Source organism: Microcaecilia unicolor, chromosome 5 (assembly GCF_901765095.1).
Source record: "Microcaecilia unicolor chromosome 5, aMicUni1.1, whole genome shotgun sequence".
NCBI lineage: Eukaryota > Metazoa > Chordata > Amphibia > Gymnophiona > Siphonopidae > Microcaecilia > Microcaecilia unicolor.
The window spans coordinates 25,328,265-25,349,055 of NC_044035.1; the positions used below are offsets into that span (position 1 = coordinate 25,328,265).

The 20,791-nt window shown below is 42.7% G+C and overlaps 1 protein-coding gene across 5 annotated transcripts in view; it reads right to left on the reverse strand.

Annotated features, from left to right (window-relative positions):
• ADD3 (adducin 3) overlaps window positions 1-20,791 on the reverse strand; it is a 202,164-nt gene that overhangs the window by 63,477 nt on the left and 117,896 nt on the right. For all 5 annotated transcript variants that reach the window (XM_030202774.1, XM_030202771.1, XM_030202772.1 and 2 more), the window contains 2 exons: window positions 10,290-10,441; window positions 4,609-4,689 (listed from right to left, as the gene is read on the reverse strand). In XM_030202774.1, the coding sequence (XP_030058634.1) occupies window positions 4,609-4,689; window positions 10,290-10,441 (233 nt within the window). The remainder of the gene's footprint in view (window positions 1-4,608; window positions 4,690-10,289; window positions 10,442-20,791) is intronic.

A 20,791-nucleotide genomic window follows, 5' to 3' on the forward strand; every position in this document is an offset into this window, starting at 1 on the left:
GGCCCTTGCAGATCACCAATGTGGCCGCGCAGGCTTCTGCTTCTGTGAGTCTGACGTCCTGCACGTATGTGCAGGACGTCAGACTCACAGAAACAGAAGCCTGCGCAGCCTTCTACATGGAATGTTGCTAGTGGAATAGCAACATTCCATGTAGAATCTCCAATAGTAGCAACAGAATCTCATATAGTAGCAACATTCCATGTAGAATCTCCAATAGTAGCAACATTCCATGTAGAATCTCCAATAGTATCTATTTTATTTTTGTTACATTTGTACCCCGCGCTTTCCCCACTCATGGCAGGCTCAATGCGGCTTACATGGGGCAATGGAGGGTTAAGTGACTTGCCCAGAGTCACAAGGAGCTGCCTGTGTCTGAAGTGGGAATCCAACTCAGTTCCTCAGGACCAGAGTCCACCACCCTAACCACTAGGCCACTCCTCCTTCAATTATATTGAACAAAGCAATTAAGATAAAAGTGAAAAATCCATAAATAAAGCTGGGTCTTGATTGAACAAGACTGAGCAAAATGGTACAAAATGATTTAAAAACAAAAAGCGCAGAGGGCCTGAGTTTAATGTACGAGTCCACTACTACTACTACTTAACATTTCTAAAGCGCTACTAGGGTTACGCAGCGCTGTACAATTTAACATAAAAGGACAGGCCCTGCTCAAAGAGCTTACAATCTAAAGGACAAGTGAGTAGACAATATGATGGGGGCAGTCAATTTGAGTCCACTTCTGCTCCGAGTCAACCATGGCTTGGGATGTTGCAGAATGAGGGTGTAGAAGTCGAAGGAGTCTATTATGCAACAATGACATCTGAAGCCAAACTCAAGATGCATGCGGACTGAACTACCAAGGTGTGCGATCCTTGTTTGAGGAATGCTGCTAAAATGAGTGGACTACATGATGATATGGCAGTAAATTAAAAATGAGAAACCCCCCCCCCCCCCCCCCCCCCCCCCCCCCCACAGGATACTAGAGAATGAAGGCTCACAGTGTTAGCTGTTGTCATAATACTGGCAGGTTCAAACTGAGCTAGATGCCAAAGAGAGGAAAAAAATTGCTGGGCTAAAAAAACCCAGTTCAACAAATGAAAACATATATAGAAAACATAGTGTGAGGTTTGACAAGTTAACAGAAAAAAAACAAGCAGGCCTCAACAAATTTTCATTAAATCTAAAAGTCATTCCAAAATCTTAGGAGCCAGCACCTAAGATCTTTCTCGCTTCTCCTTTCCCACACTTCCAAATTTGTCCCCAGTGAAACTTGGGGGTGGAATCCCCTGCCAGATTAGCAGTAGCTCTTTTAGAAATGGACTAAGATGTTCCCCCCCTTTAATAAATGAGTTCATTAAGGTGCCTCTGCTAATCAACTGCAAAGTTAATAATCTCTCTTCCCAAAGCATGCTGTCAGCTGTCCTCCTCCAAATAGTGAAGCAGAGAGGCAATTTGCCTATCTCAATGTATAACACCCCCTACATAGCACTAGTCTATAGTATTATAATATATGGCACTACAATTCAGTCTGACTAATGAAACTTTCTTGCAAGATTGAACGGAAGACTATAGACATGGTAGTGTAAGTTTGGGTACCCGAGGCTCTAGGGGGCCGAGATGCTCCTATTCCCGCTGCACACTAAAGCCCCCCCTGAGCCTCAGTGGGCCCTCCCCAGTCCTACCTTGAAGAGCCCTGGTGGTCTAGTGGGCTCTGTGGGGGCTGGAAAGAACATAACTCTTTTCTGCCCACTGCTGCTGAGTTTTAAAAATGGCTGCTGGGTCTCCCTGCGGCAGTCTCATAAGACTGTTGAGACCCATGAGACTACCGCGGGAAGTTTCAGCACCCATTTGGAAACATGGCAGCACTGGGCAGCATAGCGGTAGTGGACAGGAAAGAGTGGGGTTCTATCCTGCCCCCGAAGAAGCCACTAAACCACCAGGGCCCCTAAAGATAGATCAGGAAGGGCCCAGTAAAACTCGGCGGACTGTAGTGTGTAGGAGGTGGCAGCAGTTGTGGTGGTGGTGGTGGGGGGCAGGTACCCAGATCGCTGTCAGCCTGCCCCTGGTGTAAGATCAACATGACTTGGGCAAGATGTTGCCAAGGTCTGCAGGAAGGCCCCTGCCACCTTGGCTGATGTCATATATGGGCAGCTGCGTATGGAGGGGTGGAGTAGCCTAGTGGTTAGTGCAGTGGACTTTGATCCTGGGGAACTGAGTTCAATTCCCACTGCAGCTCCTTGTGACTCTGGGAAGTCACTTAACCCTCCATTGCCCCTAGTACAAAATAAGTACCTGAATATATGTAAACCGCTTTGAATGTAGTTGCAAAAACCTCAGAAAGGCAGTATATCAAGTCTCATTTCCCTTTCCCTTTATTGAAACAATGACTCATGGTCAAGTCGACCTTCCAGAAAGATGGTAAATGGGACAATATTGTGATTCTTCAAATCATAACATCTAAAACAAAGAAGATGTTTGATAGACAATTTTGAGCCTGTGCAATAACATGTTAATAAAAGCAGGCTTAAGATTCATATGATTAGACCATAAGGAGCAGAGACCTCAAGAGTTGCAGTTTGCTGATGCTTCATGACTGCAATAATTCTCTGGGTCAGATGATCCAGAACATGGGGAGGAGATTGCCAGCTTCAAGGACCTTGACCTCCACCAGAACTGTATAAAGATATGCTGGAAACCAAAGGAAAGTAGTTGGGTTTTCCATTTGACCTTAACTGCCATCATTCAGATTTTATACCAGCCACCCACTCTGCACTGCTCTGTTCAGACTCGTCTGGGGATCTTCTGCCTACTACTGATCATCTGGTGCCTTATCCACATTCAGGTTGTATAACTGTTATGATATTGCTAAAGGGATAAGATAAGAGGCCATATCAGAGATCTACTGTGACGGGGCGTACGTCCCGTCACAGAGAGGTGAGGATCCCCAGCCCGGCAACAGTACCAGAGTTAGACCGTATAAGACAACCACTTGGGTCTGAGGTTAATCCTGTAGTCCACCCTTAATGAGAAGAAATGGGATCCCTGCGTGGGAGGAAGTAGCCATCAGGGAAGCTATTAGGGAGGTGACTGGGGTGAGGGTGGGGGGCTAGCCTTCTGGGAGCTAGTGACATAATTCCCTGAGTCCTGGGAACAAGTGATAGGTACCCAGTGACCAACTATTTACATATGATCTGCATAGGAGGATAAACTGTATTCCTTATAAACTGGACCAAAGAAGGGAGGAAAGGACCCCTGTTAGGCTCAAAGGGGAAAGATCTGTTCTTCCCAGGACTGTAGGGCAAACAGGGGGATAGACTGGGATGGAGTTGTAAACTCACAATGAGCTTAAGGGGACAGCCAAGTCAGGACCTTGTGGCTGGTGGATCTGAAGAGTTGGCGACCATTCTCTCCCTTGCAAAAGGTGAGAGGCAGCCTTCTGCCGGATGGAATCGAGGACTGCTGACCTGGACTATTAATTGCTGTGGAGGATCATGGATGGACCACTTTTTTGGATTACGGTTTTGATTGAGATATTCGGCCCACACCTTCGGGTGGGAAGTGCAGCGAGTCAGACACTTGGCCCACACCTTTGGGGGGGTGGTACATGACAAGTGGTGGCAGTGATGGGATCGTCGAGATCACACGCAGTGCTGAACAGCCCAAGGATTCTTGCAGAGCGCAGGCACACCTGTACCATTGGTAAGGTACCCTGGGGATATAGGTTGAGGATATAATGCAGGGGTTCAAAGAAGGGATGGGTAGGGCCTAGCAACCAAAAGGGGAGGGCACACCTGAAGTTTTAGGAGCAGCACTTGGTATTATTTGTTTTCCAATTTTTGTAGGAAGACTGCATCAGAAGCTTTCATGAAGTGGGTCATGGAGCAGATGAAGGTCCAACAAGAGGCAATGAACCTCTGGTTTGCCAGGCCCTTGGAACAACAGGCGCAACAGCAGCAACCTTTGTTGCAATTACTGGAAGTGTAGGCCCTGGATCTACGCAACCTAGCATCTGGCATTCACAAATACGAGACCAATGGGACTCTGAGATGAGACTTTCAGATAGCGCAGTTGGGATGTCCCGGGTCGGCTAGCATTGATGTCTTTTTTTTTTTTTAAGACGTTTTATCTAGTTGGTGTATCTCTATTTAAATAAAAGTTTGATTGTATACAGAACTATCCAAGCATTTGTGGTTAAGCATCTTGCTCTACCTTCCTTCAGGTTCCATTGTTTATGGATTTAATGACACGCCTTTTCCAAATCCAAGCTCAAGGTGAGGTACAGGTAAGTACACAAGTTACTTCTGTATCCAGGTGGACTTACTAAGTATACCTGAGACAAGAAGATGAAGCAACTTAGCCACAGTTACAAGGTGTAGGTGGTTTTTAACCCTGTTTTCCCTGGTTCTATCTGCTGTTCTAACCACAAGGCTGCTTGTCCATAACAAGGAACAATTGCATACAGGTGATCAAACTGGAATGACTGACAGATGTAAGATTATCTTAATGTAGATTGTGGTGGTAAGGATATGAAGCAAGCAGGTGCAACTGGGCAGACCAAATAGTCTGGTATCTGCCAACACACATACTACTTAGCAAGTAAAAGCATACCAAGTTAGATGCTGAAGCTTCATTAAAGGACAGTCCTCTTGGCATAATAAGAATATGGTCTTGTTCTTTGCTTACTCTGACCTAAAAATAATACAAAAAAAATATTACAGTGTTAAAATAGTATAAAAAGCTTTTCAACAATTAATAACTAACTTAGAAATACACACCATTTAATATCTGTTCAAGGATGAAAACAAATTTGTGCAAATAAATTGACCTTTCAACTTTGTCACTGTCTTTCTGTTAGCTGTGGGTAGCATGCTTTCCCTTTACAAATGTGTTCTGAGCTGCAGTCTCTCCTACTTAAAAGCCATCACTCCAAATGAACTGGCTCCTCCACCTTGTTCTGTTCTTCCTGAATATATAGCATTGGCAATGCCACCAAAGAGGAGGAGGAGAAACTTTTACTTATAAAAATGATGCTATTTATAATGGGAAACAGGACATAACTTTCTAAACTGCTTTGGTTACACCACACAAAGGGGCCCTTTTACCAAATGGTAGCCGCGCGGCAACCCGGAACTACCAACGTGGGTGCTGGCAGTAGTATGCCATTTTCCGGTGCTAGCAGAAGTATTGAAAAAATATTTCCGCAGGAGGTTACCCGGCGGTAATTGGGAAGTATCGCATGCTGCCCGGTTACCACTGGGTTAGCGAGAGAGCGCTTTTCGCCACCTCAATGGGTGGTGGTAAATGCTCCCGCCTGAAATGGCTGTGTGGCAAGTATGAACTTACCGCACAGTCATTTCATTTTTGGTTATTTTCACCTGCTGCAGTTAAAGGGGCCTGGCCCACAGCAAAAGGGGCCTAGCGTGAAGCAAAAATGGCTGCCACTGCTAGCACAGGGCCTCTTTCACCGCAGCTTAGTAAAATGGGCCACAAAGACGGTATACCAAATGCATTATCCTCTACTTATTACTATGAGCTAAAATTACAGGCACAAAAAAAGCTGTCAAGAGTATGCACATGGATGAATCACATTAAAAAATGTTAGAAACTCAGGTATGTAGACAATAACTAAATACTTTCATGAGCAGGTGTTTATAAAGCATAAAACCTGAAACATTACAAGCTAAATAAGACAAAAATTTGAACGGCCCTTTATAAAGATCTTGATATAATAGCTATAAATGCAAAACGTTAAAATAGTAGACCAGCGTTTTTGTTGCGAGTATTCCCTACTGGCTGTGGAGCAGATTAGAAATGAAACCTCTTCTTCCAATCAGTGTCCTGGTTTTGAGTTTATATGGACTTATAAGAGAAGCAATCTTCATCTAGATATCACCTGAGAGTGAAGCACATAAGAACACCACAAGTGCCCTGCTGGATTAGACCAAAGGTACCTAAAGCCCAGAATGTTGTCTCCAATAAAGGTTAAAGTATAAATATATACGTTTTGTGCTTACACCTGTGGACTGGTTAACAGTATTCTGGCACGTTAAATTTAAAGATGGTTTATCTTGTTTTTAAAATTTTGTCTGGTAAAGCTCCTCATTATTTCACAGCATCCCTGAGATCTTATATGCCTACTAGGACCTTACACTCTGGCAGTCCAATGAGGTTACAATTGCCTGCTGCTAAATTCTGTCTAGTTGTGACCAGGAATAGAACATGCTCTATATGAATAGAATAATTCATCACCAGAAATCAAAATGTTAATTTCTTACTTTTAGGAAGCAGGAAAGAGATATGAATGTTTTCTCTTGAATATAAAATTTGTTTTTAGCATTTTTAAGTACATTTTTGTACCCTGCCTACAGCTGTGGATAGCCGCAGGTTATAAATACTTTTACATAAATAAATGCATTCTACCCAAAAGTTTAGTGCCCCAGAGGATCCCCTACGGGGGCCTCCCACTCCACCAGGAGCATCTGTGATAGGGGCCCTAAGGAACAGAAAGGCCTTAGGTGGCCTCTTGAGACCCTCCAGTATGAAGTCCCCATCTGAGAGCTCCACTTGTGAGGATGAGGGGATCCAGAGAGTGTCAGTCACTAAATCGATTAGCTGACTGAGCTTCTTGTGGCAAAATAAGTGACTGACTGGGGACTGATATCTGGTGAGAAATCCTCTTTGGAGAACCTTCCAAACCTTGTGTCATCCAGTCTCCAAACACCTTCCACCAGCGAGCCAGGTGGATGGAGGCTGTGATACAATTCAGTCCAAAGCCTTGCTGAGCCTCCACATCCATGTCATACTATGGGTCGAGGTCCCATTGAGCACCCAAATGTCAGGGGCCTGAGCATGCACAGGAGTCACCCCCCCCCCCCCTTTATCTGAGGGAAGCCCTCTGCTAGAGCCTGCTTGAGGCACTCAGTAATGGTTGAGAGCCATTCTGGTCCTGGGGGAGGGGGGGCTTGCTAGAGGGTGCCCCATAACTCCAGAAATCATCAGAACCCTCAATGCCCCCAACCTGGCTACCCTGCTTTCCTCTACGTGGATCCTCCTAGTGATGGGATGGCGGCAAGATGGCCACGGTTCCTGCCAAAGATGGGGGAACCACAGCTGGGTCACAGAACAGCTTTTCCCCACTGTGCTCCCGTTTTGGAAGACAATCTGAGGACAGAGAAGCAGGAAGTATACTTATCCCATCGCAGCAAAGCTGAGCAACTGGCTCCCACAGGCTCCACACTGGATCTTCCTGGCATGTCTGAGCTGTGAGCTGCACACCAGCTCCGCCCCATCATGTACCTGGGACCTGCAGAAGATAAACCAGGGGTACTCGTGTCTGGCTACTGCCTTCCAATGGCTGCAATGTTCCTTTCTGCCCGCCATAAGCTCTTCTTCACTTTGCTGTTCTCTTTTTTCTTTGCTGCAGGGGCACTAGGCTAGGTGGGAGTTCTATAGAGACCCTCACAGCCCTGCTAGTAGAACATAAGAACGTAAGAATAGCCATACTGGGTCAGACCAATGGTCCATCTAGCCCAGTATCCTGTTTTCCAAAAAGTGGCCAAGCCAGGTCACAAGTACCTGTTAGAAACCCAAAACGTGGCAACACTTCATATCACAAATCCCAGGGTAAGAAGTTGCTTCCCTATGTTTGTCTCAATAGCAGACTATGGACTTTTCCTCCAGAACTTTTTCCAAACTATTTTAAACCCTGATATGCTAACCGCTGTTACCACCTCCTCCGGCAAAGAGTTCCAAAGCTTAACTATTTGTTGAGTGAAAAAATATTCCCTCCTATTTGTTTTAAAAGTATTTCCATGTAACTTCCTCGAGTGTCCCCTAGTCTTTGTACTTTTGGAATGAGTAAAAAATTGATTTACTTCTACTTGTTCTACACCACTTAGGATTTTGTAGACCTCAATCATATCCGTCTCTTTTCCAAGCTGAAGAGCCCTAACCTCTTGCCTTTCCTCGAGGAGTTCCATCCTCTTTATCATTTTAGTCGCTCTTCTTTGAACCTTTTTTAATTCCTCTATATGCCCCGCCATCTTTCCTTTTTGTCCCCGGAAAAAATTCTAGGCATGGAGAGGGCTGATAACTGCACTCTGCTCTCTTTCCTTCATCCCATGATTAGAACTGTCTGGTGTCTGATGCCTCCTCCTTCCCTACTTGGTAAACTTTGCAAACAGTCCATCCACTAAGGGATTCTCCATCCCTCCCAGCTTTCCATAAAAATAAATTGATTAAAAGTTCTGGGGCTTCTCCTCCTCTTTGCCTCCTGCTGTCCAAGGGAGGGAGGATTCCTCAGCAAGCAATCTGGTTTTATAGGCAGCATGAATTAACAAGAGGGATAATAAACCTTGACACTTTTTTTTTAAACAGATGAGGGAAGAAGAAAAGAGTTCCTCACTAGAGGGGTTGTTCATAAAATTTACTGAACTGAGAAAGAAAAAAAAGGGGCATTAGCCTCTGGACAGTGTTAATATTTTATGGAGCTCAGGAAAGATGGAGAAATGGTGCTATTGCATATCTTAAATACTTTTGTGGGGATAAAGAAGGAAGATGGGGGGGGGGGCAACCTTTAATATTCAATCTTTTTTTATTAGCAGAAAGGGAGGAAGAGAAGATGTAGCATCTACCCCTATACATCTTGAAATTTATTTTTTTTCGGTGGGGGGGGGGGGGGGGGGGGGGGGAATGAGATGAAAAGGGTAAGAAGGTGGCATTGCCTGAAGTCTGTCCTTTTTTTATTTTAACTTTTTTTTAAGTTAAGTTAGCCAGAGGGAAGGTTGCCTGAAAACTTTAGGCTTGCTATTTGATTGGCCAGGACTAAGCAATAATTCTGGCTGATCGGTACTAACTACACTAGGTTTCACTGCCCCAGAATTCCCCGAGTGCCACCTTTTTTTTGTCTGGCAGGTTATGATATGCCAAGCCTCTATATCAATGAAATGCTTTGATGTCCCCATGCACACCCCCACCCTCCCACTCTGTCAGACTGTCAAAGTAATGCTTTGATGTTTCTCTTATATATACTATCTGCTACCACATTCGCTTATTTCCGATCTGACGAAAAAGGGCAACCTTCGAAAGCTAATCAAGAAATGTATTAAGTTATGTCCAATAAAAAAGGTATCATCTTATTTTCTTTTCCATGTTTTATTTTGTTTGATTTCTATAGATTCTACATGGAATGTTGCTATTCCACTAGCAACATTCCATGTAGAAGTCGGCCCTTGTAGATCACCAATGTGGCCGCGCAGGCTTCTGCTTCTGTGAGTCTGACGTCCTGCACATACGTGCAGGACGTCAGACTCACAGAAACAGAAGCCTGCGCATCCTTCTACATGGAATGTTGCTAGTGGAATAGCAACATTCCATGTAGAATCTCCAATAGTAGCAACATTCCATGTAGAATCTCCAATGGTATCTATTTTACTGTCATAGTAATGCTTGAATGTTTTCACTTATATACACTGTCAGCTAGCACATTTGCTTATTTCCCATCTGAGGAAGAAGGGCAACCTTCGAAAGCTAATCAAGAAATGTATTAAGTTATGTCCAATAAAAAAGGTATCATCTTATTTTCTTTTCCATGTTTTATTTTGTTTGATTTCTATAGATTCTACATGGAATGTTGCTATTCCACTAGCAACATTCCATGTAGAAGTCGGCCCTTGCAGATCACCAACGTGGCCGCGCAGGCTTCTGCTTCTGTGAGTCTGACATCCTGCACGTACGTGCAGGAAGTCAGACTCACAGAAACAGAAGCCTGCGCAGCCTTCTACATGGAATGTTGCTAGTGGAATAGCAACATTCCATGTAGAATCTCCAATAGTAGCAACATTCCATGTAGAATCTCCAATAGTAGCAACAGAATCTCCAATAGTAGCAACATTCCATGTAGAATCTCCAACAGTAGCAACATTCCATGTAGAATCTCCAACAGTAGCAACATTCCATGTAGAATCTCCAATGGTATCTATTTTACTGTCATAGTAATGCTTGAATGTTTTCACTTATATACACTGTCAGCTAGCACATTTGCTTATTTCCGATCTGACGAAGAAGGGCAATCTTCGAAAGCTAATCAAGAAATGTATTAAGTTATGTCCAATAAAAAAGGTATCATCTTATTTTCTTTTCCATGTTTTATTTTGTTTGATTTCTATTGATATGCCAAGCAAAATTTAGTCAGTGAGATGGAAAACTGAAACAAGTTTAGTCTGGATACTCCAAAAGTTAGCTGGACAAAATTCTTATTGACCATAATCATCATAAACTAAGTTACCCACCGTAATGTATGAATTTGTTAAGTGTGCCCATCCAAAAAGGTCAGCCAATCTATACATACTAGCCAGTTTACAACGAGCAAGTTTCTCTCCCTTGGCAAATGAAGTGTCACCTAAGATATGTAGGTCATTGATGGGTGTGACCATTCCCAAACCTAGAAGTGGAGGAATAGAAAATATTGTTGTGTTACAGAACACACACATGGTAGAATGAAATATTTTAAGTCTTTCCACAAGTTCTTTCTTCAGGGCCTGTGTATTATACAAAAGCATTGATAAAGAAAAAGCACAGGGTTCAGTTAAGGTAACAAATAAAAATGAATTCACAGGAAGCATTTTAAATGTCATTCAAGTGATCAAACACATTACATGTGCAGATGCTCGCTTGGAAAATCTCTAAATTGCCATCTTAGGCTACAAAAGAATTAATTTATGCTTTCTATTGCATATATATTAATAGTTAGTGATAAGGTAATGCCCAATTCCATTTTGGCCCTGTGTTTCCTTGAAGACAATTATTTGCACATTCCAAAATAGCTTACACTAAGGCTACTTTACAGATTGCTAGAAGAGGACAATGTGAAATGGAAATCCATCAGCTTTTCCGTAAGAGGGCGACAAACTATTATTGTCCAAATGCTTACAAATTTGACTCCCTCAGTCTCAAGCTAACAGATCAATACTTCAGGCAGTTCTTAATATATAGTCTCTTGGAAAGAATGGAAGAATACCGTCTCCTTTCTAATAAACAATTATTCCCCAGTTTCCTATGCTTGCTCTATGAAAGGATTCAATAATACTCTGTGACTAAGGCAAGATATTTTAGATCAAATTGTGCTAGTTCAAAATATATATATATATTTACACTCAAACCTACTTAAACACTAAGGGCCCTGTTTCTTTTTTTTAAATTCTTTATTTAAGCTTTTACCAAACATAATATTTATGAGTGATAATACACAAAAAGAAATAATAAAACATTCAATACAGAGAAATAATATTCATTATACTAGTATTGCTTACTAATGACCACAAGGGCCCTGTTTCTAAGTGGCATTAAAGGCACATTAGCGTTTTTAACGCATGTTAACCATGTACGAGCGTTAACAGTGTATGCGCCTACAATATCCCTATAGGCGCCTACACAGTTAGCGCAAGCGCTAATTGCAGGCACGTTAAAAACGCTAACGAGCCATAGTAAACAGGGCCCTAAGGTTGGTGAGGATAAACAGTGGGGATGTACACATTTCAGTTATTTTTACAAGTAGACATGGGGTAGACTGAAGAAAGAGCACCACAATTAGGTGCCGGGATGATGTGCACTAAGCACAAAACAGCAGCACTGCATGGAACTGCTGTTACAGAATACTAGCCTAAGTCCGCAGTTTTTAGGCGCAAGTACCTATGCCATGTCAAAGCTTTGTGTAAGTGCTCATGCCTGTTGGCAGTTAGGTTCATAACTCCTAGTAACCTGCATGCCTAACTCCTAAGCATGCCCCTGACCCATCCATGCCCCTCCCTCGTTCATGCCCCGTAGAATTTGTACATGATAGAATTTGTGCTCAGCTTCTAGAATAGTGATTAAGGACAGCTGTGCACACAACTGCTGATAGGTGCCAATTAGAACCATCACCAATTTAAGCCAATAATTTGCTGTAAACTTCAACTAACAGCCAATTGTTAAGTTGCAAGCACAACTGATATCCATAAACTGTGCGTGCAACTTTGTACACTAAGCATAAATTTGGGCACACAAGTTTATAGCCAAACCACTCAGAGAAAAACTGCACTGGCTACCAATCAAAGAACGTATCACTTTCAAAATCTGCACGATTGTTCATAAACTCATTTACGGCGAGTCACCGAGATACATGACAGACCCTCATCGACCTGCCAACCAGGAACACCACAAAATCTACACGATCATACCTAAACCTCCACTACCCAAACAGCTAAGGACACAAATATAAATCCACTTATGCAACCAGATTTTCCTACCTAAGCGCACAACTATGGAACGCACTGCCAAAAGCAATAAAAACTACGCTCGACCACCTAAATTTTTGGAAAGCACTAAAGACAGACCTGTTCAGAAGATCATACCCCAATGACCCAACATAAAAATGCCTGTTCACCTGCGACACAATGCAACCAAAGACCGTAATGAACATTACCTGACTTTTCTTCCCCCTTTTCCTCTCTAAGTTCCCTCAACTGTACCTACCTTACACGTACCTCATTCTACTACAATATCACTTTGTATTCATTCATACCATGTATTTGTTCAGACTGTAATCGGTAACGCCGTTAACGGTTATATGTAAGCCATATTGAGCCTGCAAAAGGTGGGAAAATGTGGGATACAAATGTAACAAATAATAATAATAATAATAGTGCTACCCATCAACATGCTAAGGTAAAGGGAATAGGAAGATCCATCTTTGATGTAGTATATACCTGCATGCAATATAAAACAAAGTTGCTGAGCAGTAAGAAGTGTTCTCTGAAGACAGTAGCTTGCTACTCACATAGTCAGTAATGCCACTTGTCAGTACCAACAAACTCTTTACACAGCTTTCCAGCAAAAACCTAAAATCCCAACTGAGTATGCATTGTAGACTCTGTAATATGCCTCAATTCTGTAATTAAGCTAATGAACTCAACTTCAGAGAACACTTGTAGCCATTATTACTATTATGACTGTTAAGATGAGCAGTTCACCCTAGTCACAACAGAAACTCCCCAGCTAAGAATTGCTTCCCCCCCCCCCTCAAAAAAGAAAAATGTAATCACCAACTGTCAGCAAAGCAGAAAAAAAAATATGTCTTCCTTTAAAAAAACTTAAACCTCCATTGCCCCTGGTACAAAATAAGTACCTGAATATATGTAAACCACATTGAATGTAGTTGCAAAAACCTCAGAAAGGCAGTATATCAAGTCCCATTTCCCTTTTCCTCTGCTGGTTATACCCCTCTCTATGCAGCATAGCATTCTTCTGGCTGTGGCCACAGACGTGACACATTGAGTAACTCAAGGTGACAAAACAGACATCACCTCAAGGTCTCTCTCCTGAGCTGTGTTTTTACCAATCTCTCACCTCCAGTCTTGTACACCTCCTTTGAAGTTTGGCACTTCAAGTGCATCACTCTGCACTTCTTTGCATTAAAATTTAACTGCAAGACCTTTAACCATTCTTCTAATTTTTGGAGATCTCTACTCATGGTTTGTATTCCCTCCGGGGTATCCACCATCTTCACCGGGAGGCTGTTCCATGAATTCACCACCCTTTCCATGAAGAAGTATTTCCTTATGTTACCCTTGAGTCTGTCCCCTTTCACTTTCATTCTATGCTGCCTCATTCCAGAGCTTTCTTTCAATTGAAAGACTTGCCTCATGTTCATTTTATGCCACAGAGGTATTTAAACATCTGTCATATCTCCCACCTTTCTTCCAAAGGACACATACTGAGATCTTTTTGCCTGTCCCCATATGCTCTAGTAATGCCACACTGGGAAAAGACCAAGGGTCCATCGAGCCCAGCATCCTGTCCACGACAGCGGCCAATCCAGGCCAAGGGCACCTGGCAAGCTTCCCAAACGTACAGACATTCTATACATGTTATTCCTGGAATTGTGGATTTTTCCCAAGTCCATTTAGTAGCGGTTTATGGACTTGTTCTTTAGGAAACCGTCTAACCCCTTTTTAAACTCTGCTAAGCTACCCGCCTTCACCACGTTCTCCGGCAACGAATTCCAGAGTTTAATTATGCGTTGGGAAAATAATTTTCTCCGTTTTGTTTTAAATTTATTACACTGTAGTTTCATCGCATGCCCCCTAGTCCTAGTAATTTTGGAAAGCGTGAACAGATGCTTCACATCCACCTGTTCCACTCCACTCATTTTATATACCTCTATCATGTCTCCCCTCAGCCGTCTTTTCTCCAAGCTGAATAGCCCTAGCCTCCTTAGTCTTTCTTCATAGGGAAGTTGTCCCATCCCCACTATCATTTTAGTCGCCCTTCGCTGCACCTTTTCCAATTCTACTATATCTTTCTTGAGATGCGGCGACCAGAATTGAACACAATACTCAAGGTGCAGTAGCACCATGGAGCGATACAACGGCATTATAACATCCTCACACCTGTTTTCCATACCTTTCCTAATAATACCCAACATTCTATTCGCTTTCCGAGCCACAGCAGCACACTGAGCAGGTTTCAGTGTATTATCGACGACGACACCCAGATCCCTTTCTTGGTCTGTACCTCCTAAGGTGGAACCTTGCATGACGTAGCTATAATTCGGATTCTTTTTTCCCACATGCATCACCTTGCACTTGCTCACATTAAACGTCATCTGCCATTTAGCCGCCCAGTCTCCCAGTCTCGTAAGGTCCTTCTGTAATCCTGTCGCGAGTTAACGACTTTGAATAACTTTGTGTCATCAGCAAATTTAATTACCTCGCTAGTTACTCCCATCTCTAAACCTTTTATATATATATTAAAAAGCAGCGGTCCTAGCACAGACCCCACTAACTACCCTTCTCCATTGTGAAAACTGCCCAGTTAACCCCACTCTCTGTTTCCTATCTTTCAACCAGTTTTTAATCCACAATAGGACATTTCCTCCTATCCCATGACCCTCCAGTTTCCTCACTGACCATTTTAGTAGCTGCCCTTTGGACAGACTCCATCCTGTTTATATCTTTTTGAACATGTGGTTTCCAGAACTATACACAGTACTCTAAATGTGGTTTCTTTAGAGACTTATACAGATGCATTCCCACCTTTTTCCTATTGGCCATTCATCTCCCTATGTATTCAACCATCCTTCTAGCTTTCGCCAGATCACCTTTTCTACCTGTTTGGCCACCTTAAGACCATTACATATTATCACACCTAAATCCCGCCCCTCTTTCATGTGCAAAATTATTTGACCCTAAACTGTATCGCTCCGTCAGGTTGTTTCATTTTTCAATTTTTTTTTTACATACCCTATACGCTCATGTATAATCCACTAATAATATTCATTCACTTACTCAGTATCTTCCCTTTGAAACCTTTGATGTAATTATGCTTTTAAAATGAACCACACCTACGTTTAATGTCGTTATCGGCATCGAGAATGAACATATGATCTTATTTGACAGAAGTAGTACGCTGCCCTACCGGAGTATTTAGCAATGATGTTTGCGCAATTATGAGTATCACATGCCCCTCTCACACATCGCATCAAGGGATTATTCTTAATTTTAGGAAGCACCAACTTTCCCTGTGCTTAAAAAAATGAATGCCAAGTGATCTGGTTTTCCATCTGACTCTCCAATTCCCTACTGCAAAAAGGTAGAACATTTTATGTACCAAATTAGATATTTATAAAAATATAAGCATATACATATGCGCCCTGTATATGCTTAAGTTTCTCTGACCTGAGCAGAAGCATACCCAGGGCCTTGGATTAGTTGTTACTTGCACTCAAGCACATCATTTATAAAATACTAGGAAAAAATGCCCGTTTCTGAGCGGAATGAAACGGGTGCTAGCAAGGGGCCCCCTCCTTCCGTCCCTCGAAGCTACTTGCCTTGTTCGCTGTGGGCCGTTTCGGCCCTCGAGTGTCAATAGCTCCACCCTCGATGTCATGACGTTTTGACGCGTCATGTCGTTTTGACGCGAGGGCGGTGCAGACACTCCAGGGCACACCGGATATCTCGGGCGCCTCAACTTCCGTGGAAGCTTCAGAACGTTGGGGTTGCCTTTTATATATATATATGTGCATAAGTGCTTAAAATAAAACAGAAAATTTGTGTATGCCTCAGAGTGGGTATAAGTTTTTGTGGGAGCTTTCCACATATTTTCTTTTTAAATAGGCATAATTTATCTACTGCCTATTATAAAATTACCCTAAAAACACAATGGGGCTAATTTTCAAAGCACTTAGAATTACAAAGTTCCATAGGTTTCTCTGTAACTTAAGTCTTTGAAAATATGCCTCTACGTAACTTTGTAAGTCTGTGCTTTGAAAATACACCTCAGAATATTTGTGTAGCTGGTTTGTTCCCCAGAATGCCAAGGAAACTACTCTGTTATGCAATTAAACATGAATCTGTCTACAGTAGAAAACTCTTTGCAAGAATGACATACAGTTCTAAAAAAAAAAAAAAAGGAATGTTTGCAAAACTTCTCCAAGAATGGTTTCCAATACATTACACCATTAAAACATTCTGAGAGCCATTATCTGTTGATTAAACATTCATTAGAATGCTTGAAAGGTGATACAAAAAAGGAAATACATCATCTCTAGTTTTTCTTTATATCCCCTGCTAGCTTAAAAATATTACTGGGAAAATAAGGACTTTTTTCTTAGAGATGAGGGACATGTTTATAGAATATTTCTATAACTTGTTTACTATGTTTTCTTGTTTATCAAAGTTCATTTTATGTGATACAGTCTTGATCTAGCTAGTTATATTCTTTTGAGGCCACTAGCATCAGTAATACCTGTGCAGCTACTTTCTCTGTCCCTAGTGCAGCATTTTTCAACCAGTGTGCTGCGGCGCACCCCCCCCCCCCCCCCAAGTGTGCCACAATCAACAGCTGAGTCCAAGATCATTTCTGCAGAGGTTTAAGAGGATTTTACTGACCTAATCCATATACAATCCTTCAAACTGCATGTAACATAGCTCGATCATTTCCCAAATCCTTACATCAACTTCATCTGCAGGAGCGAAGCCACCCCCCCCCCCCCCCCCCCCCCAGGGATCCTGCGTCTCACCATCCAGTCCTCCCTTTTGTGCCGCTTCCTCAGTGCTTGCAGACCAGATGCAGCAAAGGGAAAAACAAGCCTGCGCTCTGAATCTGCCTTAAAGGCACAGATCCTATAGAAACAGGCAGCCAGGAACCTGCATTAAAGGACACTGAAGTCAGGCTTACCAATCTGTAATTTCTCGGATCACCCCTGGCACCCTTTTTAGAAATCGGTGTTACACTGATTACCCTCCAATCGTCAGACAACTAGGCTGTTAGTGCTGTATACAGTAGTTCATGTTTTTAAAAATATGGGGAAAAGGTAGGGTGCCTGAAACGATCACCTCATTTGCATCTGTAAACATAAGACAGAAGAGAGGATCCTGATTGTACAGAAAGAGTAAAGGTCAGATTTGGTGCAGAGATCAGCTGATTCCACACCCTCATGTAAATCCTCCTCTGCTGATGTTACGTCCTCTTCTCTGTGCAGTGACTTCAAAAGTCCAGCCACATAAGGGAAATGCCATGAACCCACCAGCTAGGCACAAGGCTTGGCTAAGACTTCTAAGCTTAAAGCATAGATATCTGATGCAGTTGTACAGGTTTAAGCCCAAGGCAAATTCTAAACTGTGCTCTAAAGCAGTGGAATAGCAGTGTTGCCTTGGCACAAATGGCATCCAGCTTGTAGATATTATATGCAGGTATTTAGTCTGTCCCTAGAGAGCCCACAATCTAAGTTTTTGTACTTGGGGCAATAAAGGATTACGTGACTTGCCCAAGGAAACAAGTAGCTGCAGTGGGAATGGAACCCAGGTTGCCAGGATCAAAGCCCGCTGCACTAACCATTAGGCCATTCCTCCGCTCACAACCCAGGCATGTGACATATGTGCAGCTCCATTGTTGATTCTCACCTGTATAGGGTTAGCATCTGGTCAGTTTCTGAATGGCCAAGCCGGCTGCTGGCAAAGCCTTAAAATCAGCAACAGAAAAGCCATTTGTTTTGTGCCTCAGGCTCCTTGCTCCCAAGTTCCAGCAGCTCCCGCCTACCTTCTCAATCTATCTCTTCCCCTACCTCCAGGCTTTGCGGAGTCTGGCAGCATCTCCCCATCCCCAACAGTCCTCCAATAGCAGTGAGTCGCCAGCTGCAAGGAAAACTCACAATTTCTGGCTGTACTGATGCTTTCCCTCTCTGGAACTTCCTGTGAATGGAACACATCAAAGAGAAGGCTCCAAAGCTAGTGGAAAAGCATGTCCTAACTGCCAGTAACTTACTGTGTTTGAAGGCCCACAGGCGGGAGGAAGAGATACCAGACCTGTGGGGGGATGTGCCAGATCTGCATAGGAGGGGAATGAGGGACAAATACCAGACCCACCTAAGGGAGGGGGGGGGGGGGGAGATAGGGAGAGATTCCATACCTGTTTGGGGGGGGGGGGGAAGAGAGATGCCAGATCTGCATGAGAGAAGGGGGAGGGAGAGTCCAGAGTGGGGTGAGATACTGGACTGGAAGGGGAGGGAAAAGAAAGGGAAAGGGAGAGAGAGTGGGAGAAAAGGGGGTGGGGGAAGAGATGGAGGAATGCTGTATTGAGGGAGGGAGAGAGAGATGCCAGACTTTGGAGGGGAGAGAGGGAGAGATGCTAGTCCTGGGTTAGGGGAGTGGGAGGAGGGGAAGAGGGCATAACGTAGACAAGGGATGGGACAGGGGCACGGGCACAGAGAAAAGATTCTGAACATAGAGGGAGCATAGGGACAGGGATGTAGAGAGACATTGCTAGACACAGTGGTGGGGGATAGGTACACAGAATTCAGATGCTGAGCATGGGGAGAGGATAGGTGCAGGGACTTAGAGGGGAGATGCTGGACAGGACGGATAAGGTAAGATGGATTGTGGACAGGAGACCTGGTGAGAGAATTAGGGAAAAAGAGAAAACCAGAAAGACACTGGGACCAAAAGAAAAAAAAAAAAGCTCAGGCAACAAAGGTAGAAAGAGAGTATTTTATTTTGAATTTATTGATTAGAATGCATCAGCTTTTGGAAATGTGCTTCTCAGTTTCTATTCCTCTAATATTACAGTACGTGCAGAATCTGACTTCTTGAGGTTTCCAGTTCAGTTTTTTTTGCCTTCATATCTTTATTACTGATGTGTGATCCCTTGTTTCATATCTGTGTGGCCAAGGTGTGGTATTCCTCTAGCAGGTAGCTTCTGTGATGTATTTGGTTAGTGTTTTATTTCTCTGTAGGGATCTGTAGCAGTCTTACTTGTATTGCATTTTTTCTAGATCGTTTTCTTGGGTGGTAACTACAATCATAAGAACATAACCATTTCCATCATGCCATTGTAGAAGCTAGCATTATGCAGATGTAATTTGGGTCATTCTTCCCAATAAGTATCAGTTTGCACTAGTCCATATTAAGTTTCATCTGGATGCCCAATGTTCCAGCCTTCTAAGGTCCTCCTGAACTACTTCTAACAGTCCACATATGAGTTAACAACTTTGAATAGCTGATAACATATCTAGATTTTCAAAAAGCTTTTGACAAGATCCCTTAAGCAAGAGACTCCTTAGAAAACTAAAAAGCCATGGGATAGGAAGCAATGTTATATTGTGGATTCGGAATTGGTTAAAAGATAGAAAACAAAGTAGAGATAAAAGGCCAGTTTTCTAAATTGAGAAAGGTAAATAGTGGTGTGCTACAGGAATCTTGTCTTATCTGATCACCTTATTTGTCACTCTCATTTCCAGATCATTTATACAAATGTTAAAAAGCACCAGTTCAGATTCCTGTAGCACACCACTATTTACCTTTCTCAATTTAGAAAACTGGCCTTTTATCTCTACTTTGTTTTCTATCTTTTAACCAATTCCGAATCCACAATATAACATTGCTTCCTATCCCATGGCTTTTTAGTTTTCTTTTTTTTTTTTAATATTTTTTTTATTTGCATTTTCAAGGTTTTACATGCCACATTTCAAACAGTACAATTCTTCAAATTGCATTAACTGATCAACTCATCAACATTGCCAAATTCTAACCAAACTCAATAATGTGTCTTCTGTCATAATCCCCTTAACCCCCTCCCTCCCACCTCCCCCATTATCCCCTTCTACAGAATATGTGGCTTCAGGGTTTTACAGTGGTAGCCATCCAATTTACATAAGGCTCCCATATCTTTTGATGTTGAGCCAAACGTCCTTTATTTAAAGCTGTAAGCTTGGACATCAGTTGAATGTACTCCAATTTTCTCAGTACCATTGAGATGTCCGGCAGTCCCGGATTTTTCCAGGCTGCTGCAAGCACTAGTTTACCTGCTACAAACATCTGGCTGGCAAATTGATGTATATGCCATGGTATATTAGGTGGTTTAAAGTGTAATAGGCAATATTCCATTTTCATTTCATAATGTAAAGCTGTCACTGAACAAATAAAATCTATTATGCTTGCCCAGTATCTTTGTGCGTGTACACAGGACCACCAGATATGATACATATTTCCCTCTTCCCCACAGTCTCTCCAGCATTCTGCTGAGCTTAATCTAAGCATTTTAGCCAAGCGGCTAGGGGTGTAATACCAGCTATATAGAATCTTGTGTCCATTTTCTACCAGAGCGCTGGACACTGATACCCGCAATAAAGATTTAAAAACCCTTGCCCATTGTATAGGGTTATGAGCTGTCCCCATGGCTAGGTCCCATTTTTGTGTATAGTATTCCACTGGGTACTCTCGTGACAATAGGGCTTTATATATTCTAGTAATACTCCCTC